The sequence below is a fragment of the Rhodamnia argentea genome, chromosome 5 (genome assembly GCF_020921035.1).
Source record: "Rhodamnia argentea isolate NSW1041297 chromosome 5, ASM2092103v1, whole genome shotgun sequence".
Lineage (NCBI taxonomy): Eukaryota > Viridiplantae > Streptophyta > Magnoliopsida > Myrtales > Myrtaceae > Rhodamnia > Rhodamnia argentea.
The window spans coordinates 4598475-4612350 of NC_063154.1; the positions used below are offsets into that span (position 1 = coordinate 4598475).

General features: G+C 39.0%; 2 protein-coding genes across 2 annotated transcripts in view; one reads left to right on the plus strand and one right to left on the minus strand.

Annotated features, from left to right (window-relative positions):
• LOC115749848 overlaps window positions 1–13876 on the plus strand; it is a 469397-nt gene that overhangs the window by 175201 nt on the left and 280320 nt on the right. The gene's annotated exons all lie outside the window — the stretch shown is intronic.
• LOC115753349 (RING-H2 finger protein ATL38-like) lies at window positions 337–4781 on the minus strand. Its single transcript, XM_030691930.2, has 3 exons — window positions 4202–4781; window positions 3473–3570; window positions 337–1203 (listed from the first exon to the last, which is right to left on the minus strand). The coding sequence occupies exons 1-3, from the start codon at window positions 4358–4360 to the stop codon at window positions 774–776; spliced, it is 687 nt and encodes a 228-aa protein (XP_030547790.1). The 5' UTR covers window positions 4361–4781; the 3' UTR covers window positions 337–773.

The following is a 13876-nucleotide window of genomic DNA, read 5'->3' on the forward strand; positions in this document are numbered from 1 at the left end:
AGTGGCCCCCAAAATAGATTCGCATACGATAAAAGAATTGTCGTGAAGCCTGTCGAATAAGGTACATGCGAATATTGGACCAAAAAAAAAAAAAGGTACATGCGAATTGGACACAAATGTATGTCTTACCCAAAAACAAAAGCTCATCCTGGAGACAGAAACAATGATACTGCTTTACTAATAGAAGAGAACATGGAATCAATCATTCAGTGTCTGCTTTCTCTTTCAAGTAAAGAGAAAAGGCGAGTAGGTGCACCAAAAAACCAAATCCGACTTCTCTGAAGATTATACTCGTACGGCGAGTGGAACCACATCAAGATTTACACGGATAGAAAATACTGAAAGTAGAGCAAGTTGCTGAAAACGTCGAGATTTAGAACAAACACAGGAGAGGTGAAGATCCAGCGCTCTTGTCGAGTAAAGAGCAAGGCCCACTAATGATACAGCTGTTGTGGAGAATATGGAGTATATCATAGGCAATTAGGAAAGTCAGAAAAGTGGGCCCAATGAGAGGAAACAAAGCTGCCAGTCGACCCCTAATAGAAACTACATGTCCTACAACTGAGCTAAACAAAACTGCCCCAAACCAATTAACTAAATGCTATGGGAGATCAACAAATATTAGGAAAAAGACTTTTTACCATATTTACAGCATATGTGAACCCTCGGGAGATGGCACCCGCGAAGTTTCAAGGATAAACCTTTCTTGGTGGAACCTATATTTTATAGTTGTCGGTCTGAGAGAGTCCAGCTAGCTCTTCATCCCAAGATTCCTATGCATTAGATTGGCTTTCTGTGTGCCCATTTCCTTTATCTTTAGAAAACTGACCAGGTTCATCCAATGTGTGGATGCTCTCTCCGGGTTCCGATCTACCTTCCATGGTTGCAAAGCGATCCTCTCGTATAGGGTCCATCCTGTGGGTATAGTTGGCTCTTGACGTGAAGTTGTGAGCAGCCAATGGACAATGAGGGGAGTGCACACGCACAGTCTCCATGCCTCGATGAGGTCGAAGAGCTGAACTAAATAAAGGTTGCATTGAACGCTTCTTCTCCGAAAACTCTCGTAATGATATTCGGCAGACCGGACACGTGGAATGCTGCTGAAGCCATATGTCTATGCATGTAGCATGGAAAGAATGCCCACAACTGGGGAGGATCCGCAGCATGTCTTCACAGTGGTATTCAGCCAAACAAACAGTGCATCTGCGTCACAATTTACAACCAACACGTGCAAAAGTAAGAACACATTCATGCAAACATCAGGTATGTCAGTGATTAGCATGCAAAGAAAGAATAAACAGCTGATATTTAAATTTAAAGTGCAGTATTTATCATGTCAAGGGTTCTGATGTATGACCAGAAAGAATGGTCGATACTAATATGCAGCAAAAGAAAGGGAGCCAGCTGCTTGCTTGCGTGTTTAACAATACCTCAAGCAATTCACTTCTCATCAACCTGTTAATGACTCGAAAATTAGAAAAGGTTTAGAGGGTGACACCATCAATTCCTCACATACTACAAGCAAACTACAAAACAGTGGGCTATACCAACAACGTTATAAGCAACCACAATGACACCTATGACGCTGTTAGAATCACTACTGCAATCCAGTCACCACAGTTGCCACGACATACTGAAATAGCAAGGCACAGAATTGCCTTACAATAGTAATATCGTCCACCTGGCTACAAGAACGACCAAAATCAAAGATCTACGGCATAACTTCATATGGCCCTTTGACCCACATGTACCAGTAAAAGCCAACTTCCAACCGTTTACCAGCCAAAAGGAGAAGGTGTCAGTACAAGCTACATCCCTCTAAATAAAGAGAAAAAGGAACAGAAAGATGCAACATGACAGCCAGCTTAAACCTGCAAAATCAAAATTTCTTGACATGTCGTGTTCATATGAATTTCTAGATGCCTAAAAGCACACTTGTGTTTTCCAGAGATCTTTTCAAATAGCTTTAGTATCAGTAATACAAATGCATCCCCCATCAAACATATACCTTTAATGAAGTAGGTATAGTATCTTCGACCAAAAAAAAAAAAAGTAGGGATCATATCATCTTGCAGTCTATGGTGTGCCAAACTAAATGAGTATTGTGAAGAAAATCTTGGCTTTACGAACCAGTATGTAATTACAGAAAAGTCGTAAACAAGTCTGGCTCTTGAAAACGGCAATTAAAACAATACGTTGCACCAAAGAAGCATAAATCGATTTGTTTTCTTTCCAAGCTCACTGATCTGTTTGTGATAAATTAGTTCTATTTGTTGCAACTATTTATTAGAATGACAGCATATTACATTTGCATTTCATCTGGAAAAGGAAAAGTTGGTTTAATCTCCACAAAATTCTATTAGTCCTCTCTCAATTTTATGAAAAGGAGATCAAGTTTTAAATTCTTCACAAAGCCAAACAACTCAAAAAATCTTGAGTTGATATTTTGAGGTAATGTGGTTTTTCATTTTCCTAATTATCTGATTCACAGTCCCATTCAGGTTTTCAGTAATTGCTATTTCAACCTCATTATACTTAACCAAATTTACATCAACAATGGCTACCTACCGGCTATACTTCACAACCAATAGAGCCGTTAATTTCAAAACTAAAGAAAGCCTTAGTATGTGACGAGCATCATCATACTAATAATGCTCTGAAGTTCGAATCTGAGATGAACAATAGCAAATGGGAAAGACAGAATCCACAGTGAGTAAACTGCTATGGAAACAATTTATTGATTCAGTTGTAGAGTCATCGGCGTGGATAAACAGATTTGCTCTTGGTATCTTTTCGAGTGATTCAAATTTAGTTACAATCAAAGTTGATCCAAAATGTCTAAGCTGTATAGCGTATGATGACAGGTCCAGAAAAATGCAAGGAACTGTCCAAGTCCTTGGTCTGCTTAGGGGCATAGCTGCATGCTGTTGCTGCAGAGCTAGCTGCTGCGGGGACCTTCCTAAACTGATGACCTGGTTGAGAAGTTGTGGAGCCAAGACTTCGCAGTTGCAAGTGATATCCGACAAGAGAAACCTATCTATTGAAACAAAGTAGTAGGCAAGCGGAGATTGGCAGAACCATAAGATCCATGTAATCCTAAATGAGTATGCTATGGAAGGGACTTTATACTAAAGGCTTGTCCTGAAGCAAAATCATGGAACTTTACTTTCTAGACACTCTGAAAAGGGTGTAACATCAGGAACCATATTCTCAAGGTCCCACGCAGTTCTGTCCCTCAGAACTAATAAAGCTCCTCAGAATAGGAACCATCCTCTAAATGCCATAACAATAGCATTATGACAATCCCTGCGAAATGTACATGATGCCTTATCCAAAAAGAACTACTTGTACCACAATCATGAACCGAACGAACTTCGCAATTTTTCTACTGCAGAAGAAAGGGACAAGCTTTGAAGACTCAAGTCTACTACCCAAGAACAGAACAGATGAAATAATCAAGAAAGTAACATACTGAGAATCGCCGACTGCAGAGAAGAACTCGTCGCTGTATTTCTTTGTCGGGAAGTTAGACACCACTACAGGTTCAAGACCATGTAAACCCCGCTCTAGCTGTTCAGAGAAGAAGATGAGGCTTTAGTTACAAACATCGGTTTTAAGCTCTCTATCAAAAGCTTAGATTTGTCATAAACCAACAAATACAGGGCTGAATTTTGTCATCAATAGCCTCACTACATACAAAACAAGGGACACAGATGCAGGAAAACCAGAACGACAGATAATTTTTTTGTCAGAAAAGAAGCAAAACAGTTGAAAAAGACAATAACAAGCGGAATTTCAATATGAAAATGCTTACAAAGCAACACCGCGGTGAACGAAAATTCAGAGAGAACAACTGAAAAGAGAAAAAGAAGAGAAGGAAAACAGAGAAGATTATGTTCATGCCCTACATTCTGCAAGTCGGCGCAAATGAATTATCCAGAACCAATTTCAAAAAGATCACCAGTTCGAAAGAAAAGCTTATGCACGAAAAAATTCAGTCAAAGAAGTACAATGAAAGGCCTCTCGCGTAATCTAAAGCCAGTGAAGTAAAGTAACCGAGTCAGACTCAAACAGAAAAAGAGCAATAACAAACCGGCGAAGTACACGATACATCATGACGAGCTCAACGGAAGAAATCGAGCAAACCAGCAAATTCAAACGGAGCTAGCAGGAAGAGAGAGAGAGAGAGAGAGAGGCGCACAATGCTAAGATCGGATCGGCCGGCGAGAGCAAAGGAGCGGCGAGAGGCGTTGAGCTGAATCCGAGCGCAGATGAGCCGCGTGCAGACGAAGACGATGAACATGGTGCTCACCGCGAACCCAATCACCGTCATCACCAAGTTTATCCCCGAAGATATCATCTTTCCCCTCTCCCGAAGAACAAAAAGAATATCGAGAACTTATCCACGATTTCAGCACCCGAACATCGTCGGCCCCCTCCGCTTCTTCTTTCTTCCTCCTTCTCGCGTACTTTCACAGAGAAACCCGGCGCGTGGAGGCGCCGCGCGACGCCGCCGCCGTCGTCGTCCTGGCGATTCTGTCGGCAGGCGAGAGGCCGCGGCCGGCGATTGGCATGGTTCGGGGGAGAAAGAAAACCGAAGCCGGGGATCGAAGCCGGAGGTGAGATACTCAGGAAAGAGCAGAGGCTGCGGTTGGCGACGCCAAGAGGAGCTTCGAGGAGTGGAAAACTGGTGGAATTCGGCAGTTGCAGAGCGTTGTTAGATGAGAGAGAGAGAGAGAGAGAGAGAGAGATGGGGGTTCCAATTTCGGATCCGGGATTAAGGCGAGCTTTAAAAACGGGTTAATGGGAGGGTCCAATTTATAAATCTCATGATTACCGCTTAATGCGGGATTATTAAACTCATTGTTCTTTTTCTTTTTTTGGGTCGGAATTCATAGTTCATTCCAAGTGGTCCTATTATACTTTTTTTGCCCTTTTTTTTTTTTTTTTGGGTCGAGCCCTTTCTTTTTTCATAGTCCATGTGGAAGGAGAAGAGTTGAGACATTGCTCATTGAATATGTTGGGATTATGAAAGCAAAGATCATTTCCGGGTTTTAAACAGGAAAAAATCAAAGAGTAGTTCGATCCCACGCCGGTACAATGTTGGGGTTTTGGCTTCTTCCTAGATCCTTGAAATAGGTTCTTTTCAGTCACGTGGGCGGTCGATCGCTCGATCGACATGAGAGAAAGGTTTTCAATGGAGAATGATAGCTTTAGCACGAACAACAAAATCTCGGAATAAGAACGAATATAAGTGGAAAAAAGTATGAAAAAATTAAGTCTCGGGCCTATTGTAGCCATGTCAATTCGGTACTACCAATTTAATACTGAATTTTTTTTGTATTTGTGCCAATTGAGTCCGCCCGGTCAATTTTAACTCGAAATCGCCGACATAGATGCTGATTACCCGCAACCGACGAAGAAATAGATATTTTTTTAATATTTTTTTTCTATGTTGTCCTTCTTTTTAACCTTTTTTTTTCATTTTTGGCCGGCATCCACATCGGCGGTTTCCGACTAAAATTGATCGGATTGACTCGATCGGTGCAAATGCAAAAAAATTTAAGACTAAATTGGTCCAATCAAAAAGATTTATAACCGAATTGGCACCGATCGCGGTAGATTCGAATAGTTTTTTTTTTTTTGGGTACCTTTTCCAAATCTCCATGCGTCGAAAACCGACATCCGATGATGAGTTTTCCGCATCGTTTCCGAACTCACAAGGATCGCGATCGATCCTAACTTATGACCAATTTGGAGAGTTTTTTTCTGCTCGATTTTTATGTCTGTTTTGGAAACCAAAAGGTGAACGAAGGGAGCATGCTGCTAAAAGGACATGTGATGGATCCTGGTGATGGACTTTTGAGACAAAGGTGTTGTCCGAAACTAACCAGTGTAACAATGCGCATCGCTGCTCATGTATTATGAAAAGAAAACCCTAAAGTGCCGGTCGGCTTCACGGGCCATGCCAGGATTGGATGGAATGGACCGCTTTTGCTTTTGGAGATTACTTTTGAATACAAAGGATCCTTCTTCTCCACTCTTCGAGGTCGTCCCCACTCTCTCTCTCTCTCTCTCTCTCTCTCTAAAGTCCCTTTATTTCCATTTTTTTTTTTTAAAGTTGACTCCTTTTTTTTTTTTTTGGTCGAAAGATTGACTCCGCTCGTTTCGCGAAAAATGAATAATTCAAAAAAATCATCGTCCAAGAAATGATCGCCTGTATCTTTTGAAATAATTAGCCAGTTGAGTGTTTTCACTGTCTAATATATATTTGTTCGGATGATGATGAATAAGTCTTTCGTGCATTTGCTTTCGGAAGCGATATAAGCCGTCTCTTTTTTATTTTTCAAAAAAATATTTCACATATCATTCATTCTTTGCAAAACACACGGAGCCTTAAAGTATTGGAATTTACGGCGATGTCTGTTTTATTATTATTAGGAAAAAATCCAAAAAAGGGCCCGAAATCCTCATGTTTTCTCAAATAATGGCCCAAAGTGAATGTTGTTTCAAAAAAGGGCCCAAAGTCTTCTTTTTTTTTCAAATAAGGGCCTCGAGTGAATACTGTTTCAAATAAGGGCTTAAAATTATCATAAAATTTCAAAAAAGGGCATGCTTTAATGGTATTTTAGTCTTTTCACTTATTTAATTTTTTCCTTTTTTATTATTCCTTTTGTTTTCTGTTTTCTCACCACAAAAAAAAAAAAGGGAAAATTGGACATTCACAGGCGGGAGGGTCGCCCCTCCCGCTCGTGGCCGCCGACCCACCGCGGGTGGGGGGGTCGGCGGGCGGGGCGGGGGTCGGCGGTGTGCAGGATTTTTTTTTTTTTTTTTTAATCGGGAAAAAGAAGAAAAATGAATAAAAAAAATTAAAATGTGAAATGACGCAAACGCCCTTAAGGCCAGACCCTTTTTTGAAACATTATGAACACTTCGGGCCTTTAATTGAAACATACTATGTCACTTTGGGCCCTTTTTTGAAACATAGTTCACTTTAGGCCCTTAATTAAAAAAACAAGAGGACTTCGGGCCCTTTTTTGGATTTTTCCCTTATTATTATTATTATTATTATTTCTGATTACTTGACAAGTATCCAAGAAGGAGTACGTGCGAGACGAGAGTTAACACGTGTGTGGAAGGTGGGAGCAACGATATGAAATTTAAATCGCTAACACTAAAGATTAGATTCTGAGTTGACTTCTCTCCACACAGAAGCATCGCTTGTCAATTCTCTCTCTCTTTTTTTACTAATACTAGATGCCCATCATTTCCCCCAACCTCCCCCCACCACAGCATGCTCCGATTTTAATCTGTGATTACTATTTATGGTTACTTTTTGATTTCTTACTATAGAAATCCACGTCATCAGAGTGGCGCTATCCGACGTGGTTTCATGGTAAATAAAAAGGAACGTCAACGACGGATTTTTACTCGTCGTTGCCGAATGCCCCAGGAGGAGCTGATAGTGATGGTCCACGTCATCTTACTGAGTGCTCGGTTCAATTTTTTTAGTAATTATATGATGTGATTTAGTAAGATATTAGGTAAACTTTTCGTGTTTCGCTTGGGGTTATGCAACCGTACCGGGTTTACCCCGGAATCTGGATCGGACCACCCGAGAAGCTGGTCCGGGAACCGGTTCCCATTCAAACCGGTCCGGGAACTAGTTCTAAATTTTGGAAATTAGTTGGAACAGAACCGGTTCTCGGTTCCAAGTACATAGGAACTCGATCAATTTTGGAACCGATTTTCAGCAACTATTAAAAAAGAAAAAAAACTGGTCTCGCTCGTCTTATCTCCTCTGTTTTCGGTTGATTGTAATTTATATTGCTCACATTAGGGATTGTTACTTTTAGTGAATAGTGAGTTTTATTATTAATATTTTATTTTGAATCGTTCTATTACTACTCATTATTTTGCTGAAAAAAATGAAATAGAAAAAAAAAAAGGAGGTTATCCAGTAGATCCTGGAACCGGACCGAAAAAATAGAATAGATTTCAAAACACGTTTCGGGACAAACGGGGTAGGTCTCGGGTTCCAAAAATTTGAAACCGATTATAACAGAGTCGGTTTCGGGATCTAGGTCCCGAACCTAACCATCCGGTCCATGCTCATCCCTGGTTTCACCAGCTCCGATACGAGATTCCCCAAAATTTTCTCAACCCCCTCAGCTGTTAAGTCTTTGCACTTTGCATGACTTCACTAATAGTTTAGTCAATTGGAAAACTATTTAATTTCGGGGAAGGAAAGGGACACAAACTTTTTTTGCAACAAGAATATAATGGGACGTGCATTAAAAAGTTGAGATAAAAAAGATATAGAAAAAACTAAGTCAAAATAGTTGTCATGGATGATGCAATGGCGGGGCATTTTAGTAAATTAAATTGCAAAAGGTTAGTAATTTATTAAATGTTTTAAGGATAATATAGGCTGCTTATTCTAAATAGATTATGATTGTTGATAAGCATCAATATAAAATCGAGGGCTCTATATTTTTTTTTTCTGTTTTTTCTATTAAATGTTACCTTCCTCAGCAACACAAGTTTTCCATTGTACATCTCAATCTGCAACTCAAAATAATTCGAAAAAATAAATAAGAGATATAAGTCTTTCTTATAAAGGCAAAATGACGCAAATGGTCCACGAACTTTGGCTCGATATCTAATATCATCTACATACTTTTAATTTATTCAATATGGTCATTAAATTATTGATAAATGTTCAATATACTCCCTAGATCGGCAAAAGGACATCTCAATTGTTAATATCTGTGTACGGTGCTTACTTTGGTGCCAATATTTTTTGGATCACTTAAGTGACAATCTTTTTAAAAAATAATTATTTAAGTGCCAGCTCCAGTGATGTCGCAAAAATTTCTCGTTGTTGGCACTAAAGTGATCATTTTTTCTCCAATTTAGCACTCGAGTGATCTCAAAAAAAATATCGACACTAAAGCGAGCGTTGTACACAAATATTGACACTTGAGATGTCATTATGCCTTCCTAGATCGTATGAAAAATGTTACGTATTGCAATTTCATTAATTAAAGTTAACGGGATCTGCTAATGTTGCTTCTAATTCGTTAAGTTCGAACGGTGGACAAGTTTATAGATCATTTGTGTAATTTTTATCCCTTAGAAATTTAGAATACATTCATTTCATTTTTATTTCTTAAGAAAGAAAAACAAAAGGATAAAGTGCGCACGGTCTCGAAAAGACTAATTTATCGTCAGTGACGCGTCAATCTCTCAACCACATGGAGCACATGACAAATGACAGATAGTGCCAAGTTCCCTTTTTTTTTCCTTTTTGAATATCTACAAAAAGGTTGTTTGGCTGCCGGAAAAGGGATTAGTTTGAACCTTTAATTAGACCACTTTAATTAGTGGACTAATTGTTAATCAGTGGCGTTGCGTGTCCGTGAATTGGACCTACTAAGGTTCTAAAAAGGCTGTCGCGATTGCTAATCGTTCTCGATGAGACCGGAATTATTTGTTGGATTTCCACAAGAAAAAGTCATAGGGTACACATAAATTATCCGAAACAGCATGTGTTAAACCAACAAAGGTCTCGATTGCTTCTATCGCTTGAAATACTTAATACATGAAAAATAAAATTCATTATGGATAATAATTTATGCCTAAATATTTTCGTGGATAATGAAAATATTTATTATTCATTTACGTAAAAGATAATAGTGATCATGTTTAGAAAAAAATATTTTTCAAATTATTCACTTTTCATGAAACAAACAGAACCTTAATTTATCCATATCTATCTTACCTAAGCCAGGACCACAAAAAATTTGTGCTACACATAGATGACCAAGTACAAATGATTAAACTTCAAGCTAGTGGAGACCAATTCCCAATTAGTAGAAAGAACATGTTAGGTGAACTTTTTAATGTGAAATATGAGAATTATCACAGAAACCAAACACATTGGATCGTGACCTCATCTCTTGCTGGGTCAAATCTAGTAGGTTTCGAAGGTTTGGAATCGCATGGTTTTAAGGTACTTTTATAGCAAGCAGCACGAAAGCGATCCCTCCCTCCGTGGCTTGTGTTGTGACTTGACTTTTCACGAGCTTTCGAGAAATTAATAACTCGAAAATTAAGAATTCATGGGCTTCGCCATTAGAACGAGATCAATAGGGCGTTCTTGATAAACTCGCTGCTCATCGAGCTCTGGGAGTCACTGTTGCAGCTAGGTCTCGTATGACGACAATCGGAAACTCATCCAATTGGAAATATTCGGGTTTTTATCGATGTTCGGTGTTAAATCCAGTTCGAATAAGTTATTTCCTTCGCTTGATTTAAAGAAAAAAACACAAAGATTAAAAATTTTCAATCAACTATTTTTTTTTGGGGGGTGGGGGGGATTTCTGGCTGTGGATATCTACTCTACTATAAGTGTGGTCAACGGTGTAACTTCTAAGCGAGGAAGTGAAGCAACTTTGGAAATGATAGGACGAAATTTATCCACTTGTTATGGAAAGTGGGACAAATTCCCTTAAAAACTCCATATCTCGAACTTCCTTTTTATCTCAAAAAAAAAAAAAAAAAAAACCCTCAGTTTCAAGACTGCACCATACTTGTTTTGATCTCGAAAAGAAACTCTAAACTTTAGATATGGTCCCAAATGTATTCCGAATTTTTTTTTCTAAAAATAATCACAAACTTTCAATATAAATCTACCCCATGGTCTTGTCCCAACTTGACGTGGCAGTTTCATGTCGATGAAAAACCCACATCGGCAAAGTAATGGGGCGTTAGGTAAGGACCAGCGTAGAATTTTTATGTGGATAACAATTTCTCCCAATGAAAAATTGTTGAAATTCTCGAAAAGAAAACCGTTCTAGGATATACTTAGGGACGATGAACAGTGGATTTTGGATAGAGGGCTAATGGGGGCAGATTTGATGTTAGAGTAAAATTTGACGATTGTTTCTCTTAGACCAAAAAAAGTTCGGGATAAATTTGGGATTGGATCCACAGTTCAAAGTTTTTTTTGTAGATAAAAAATTTCTAGACGGATTTGGGACTAGGCTTAAAGTTTGGAATTTTGACCTAGCAAAAGAAAAGTTTGGGGTAAATTTGAGACTGGATCTAGAGTTTGGAATTTTTTTTTTTAAGGAATTAGGTCACGGAAATTGGGTTCGTTTTCATCTTTTGCTGGCAATTTCTGACGTGTCCTTGCAAAAAAAAAAAAATGATTGGTCAGGTCCTCTTACGAGGCCGGTTGTAATCGGTCAAAGAGAGCCGTTCACGCATTTGGAAATTTGCTTACTCTATTTTTGGTGAGAAAATTCAAACGCGCACGGCTTGTGTCCCGCGAAATTCATGCCTCCGAAATTCAAATTTCAGTTTGAAAAAAAGAAAAGGAAATTTCTTAATTAAGTCAAAAGAAGAAGAAGAAGAAGAAGAAGAAAAGCAGCAGATTCGAAGTTCATTTTTCTACAACTTTTTTTATTTATTTTAATTAGCAATTTTTTTTTTCTACCCTGGAATGTCGACTGTCTGAAGACTTGGGGGGAGCTTTCGTTAGAACCAATAAATTTGGCTTTATTCCTAGAAAAAAAAACTTGAGATCAAAACCCCTTCTTCGAATTCATATTAAATAAATGTAAGTGTTAATACCGCGAAAAACTCTAAACTATTACACATGTGAGAAATTCCTTAAATTATTTTTTTACCACAAAAAATTTCAAATTTGTACATATGTGATAAATTTGTCCCAAACCATTTTTTGACCACCAAAAACTCTAAACTGTTACACTTACGACAAATTTACCCCAAGCTAGTACATTTGAGATAGGGTAAATTTAACTTTCGTTAGTTTTCCATTAAATTTTACTATTAAATTGTCGAGTTGATGACACGTAGCGGTTGACGGGTATATATTAGTTTGAAATTTTTACCATCTGTCTGTCACGGATGCATCGCCTTGGAATTTTTCATAGTATTAACCCGATTTACCAGAAACTAATGAAGGATAAATTTGGCATATATGTACCAGTTTGGGATTTTAGTTATCAAAAAATTTAGTTTGAGATAAATTTATCACAAGTGTACTGTTCTGGATTTTTGGTGGTCATAAAAATCATTTGGGTTAAAATTGACACATGTGCACTTGGTTGTGATCTTTTTGTGGTAAAAAAATAGCTTGCGGTAAATTTATCATAAGTGACCAGTTTGAGATTTTTCATTGTATTAACCCTAAATGTAATGCATTGTGCATGGCCTCTAAGCATTTGTTGTCCTATACAAATACATCATATCGCTTAACATATCACGTTAGGATGCACGTGTGAGTAGAGTGAGCAAGATGGACCGCCCGGACCGAAGGGTTTGGTCCGATTCTTGAGGTCATCGATCCTATCCCGAGTTCCTCAAGATAGAACTGGTATCCAGGCGATCCGGTTCCCTATTCCAGGAGGAATCGGACTAGGAACCAGACCGATGGATCGTCCACTCGAATCGACAAATTTTTATTTTTATCTTTTAATACGTAACTTAATTCTGAATTTCTAAAAAAAAAAAGAAGAAGAAGACCTAATAGTCCATAAGATGCCGTCTTAATTATGAATCCTAACCTAAACGAAACCTAATCCCCCAATCCAAATAGGCAATTGTCGCGTCTTCCTCTCCACCCTCTTCCTTAGTCGCTCTCCATCTCTCTCGGCGGCCGCTCACTCTCTCGCACGCTCACCCTAAATCGCGCACCCTCGACAATCGTTGCCTCTCAATCTCAACCACTCACCCTATTGGGGGGGTTGAGCCTCCGGATCGCGAAGTCTAGTGGGAACGAGGAGATCTCGTCCATCGGCTCGAACCGAGGCAGGAACAAGGAGCCTAGAGATGATGACTTAGCAAGAGCTTTTCATTTTGGGAGCCATTTCATATGATAAAGATGATGACTTTTCAGTATGGGCGTTTGTGGGAGCCAATTTTAGTGCTTTTATGGGGGCAATTGGTATGCAAAGATCTATATTGCTTTCTAGAATTACAGCATTGCGGGGACAATTGGTATGCGCAGAAGAACTTTTCATTTTGTCCTTCTGAACTAGAACGGGTATCTCCCTAGCCAATTTTAGCATATGTATTGTACACGGTGTCCCAAAAGCTTTAGCTGCCCTGTCAAATTCGGGTCTTATATTTTCATTTTATCGGTTCCATTGGACCGCCGAAAATCGGACCAAACCATTGGTCCGCTTGATCCACAATTTCGGGGACATTCTATCCGATTCACGATTCCCGAAATTGAAAACCAGTACCACCAGTCCGATCCATGATTTTTGAGGGAATCGGATCAATGCGGACCATGCTTATCGGAGAATTGATGTGATATAGAGCAGTTAATATATCTTAATTAGCTTATAACTCATTAGTTTAAACTTTTGAGCGAAAGTAGTTTCAACTGGATATGTTGACGGACTCGAACTTGGTCTCTCTTGACGATTTAAATCAGTTCTGGTGTTTGGCAAATTTGAATTAAAACCCGAGATTTTGGATGTTGAGTTATCAACACATATGAGATTACCCGCTACTTTCACTTCAAGCAGCCGCCCGATTACAATCACTCGGTTCAACCATCATTCGAGTTCTTTTTTCGTACATAATCATTCCACGACCACGGCCTCAAAATTAGTATATAATCACTCATTAACCTAAGTATAAGGGGATTATATCTCTAAACCCATCAACTAGAAAATTTACTTCGATTCCAATTGGAGAAGTGCTTGATTGGCTGAAAGGAACAGACACAATCATGAGGTTGGCCCCCGGGAATCAAAACGGGAGACCGAGCAGTTACCCACGGTTTCTCGAAGACAGGGAAAGGCTTTTCTGGAGCAAGTGGAATTGGAGAATTTAT

Coding starts and splice junctions, on each gene's coding strand:
- LOC115753349 (XM_030691930.2), bottom strand. CDS start 4,360: ATGATATCTTCGGGGATAAACTTGGTGATGACGGTGATTGGGTTCGCG. Junction 3,571..4,201: donor GCCGATCCGATCTTAGCATT/GTGCGCCTCTCT, acceptor TTCTCTGAACAG/CTAGAGCGGGGTTTACATGG. Junction 1,204..3,472: donor TCTGCAGTCGGCGATTCTCA/GTATGTTACTTT, acceptor ATTGTGACGCAG/ATGCACTGTTTGTTTGGCTG.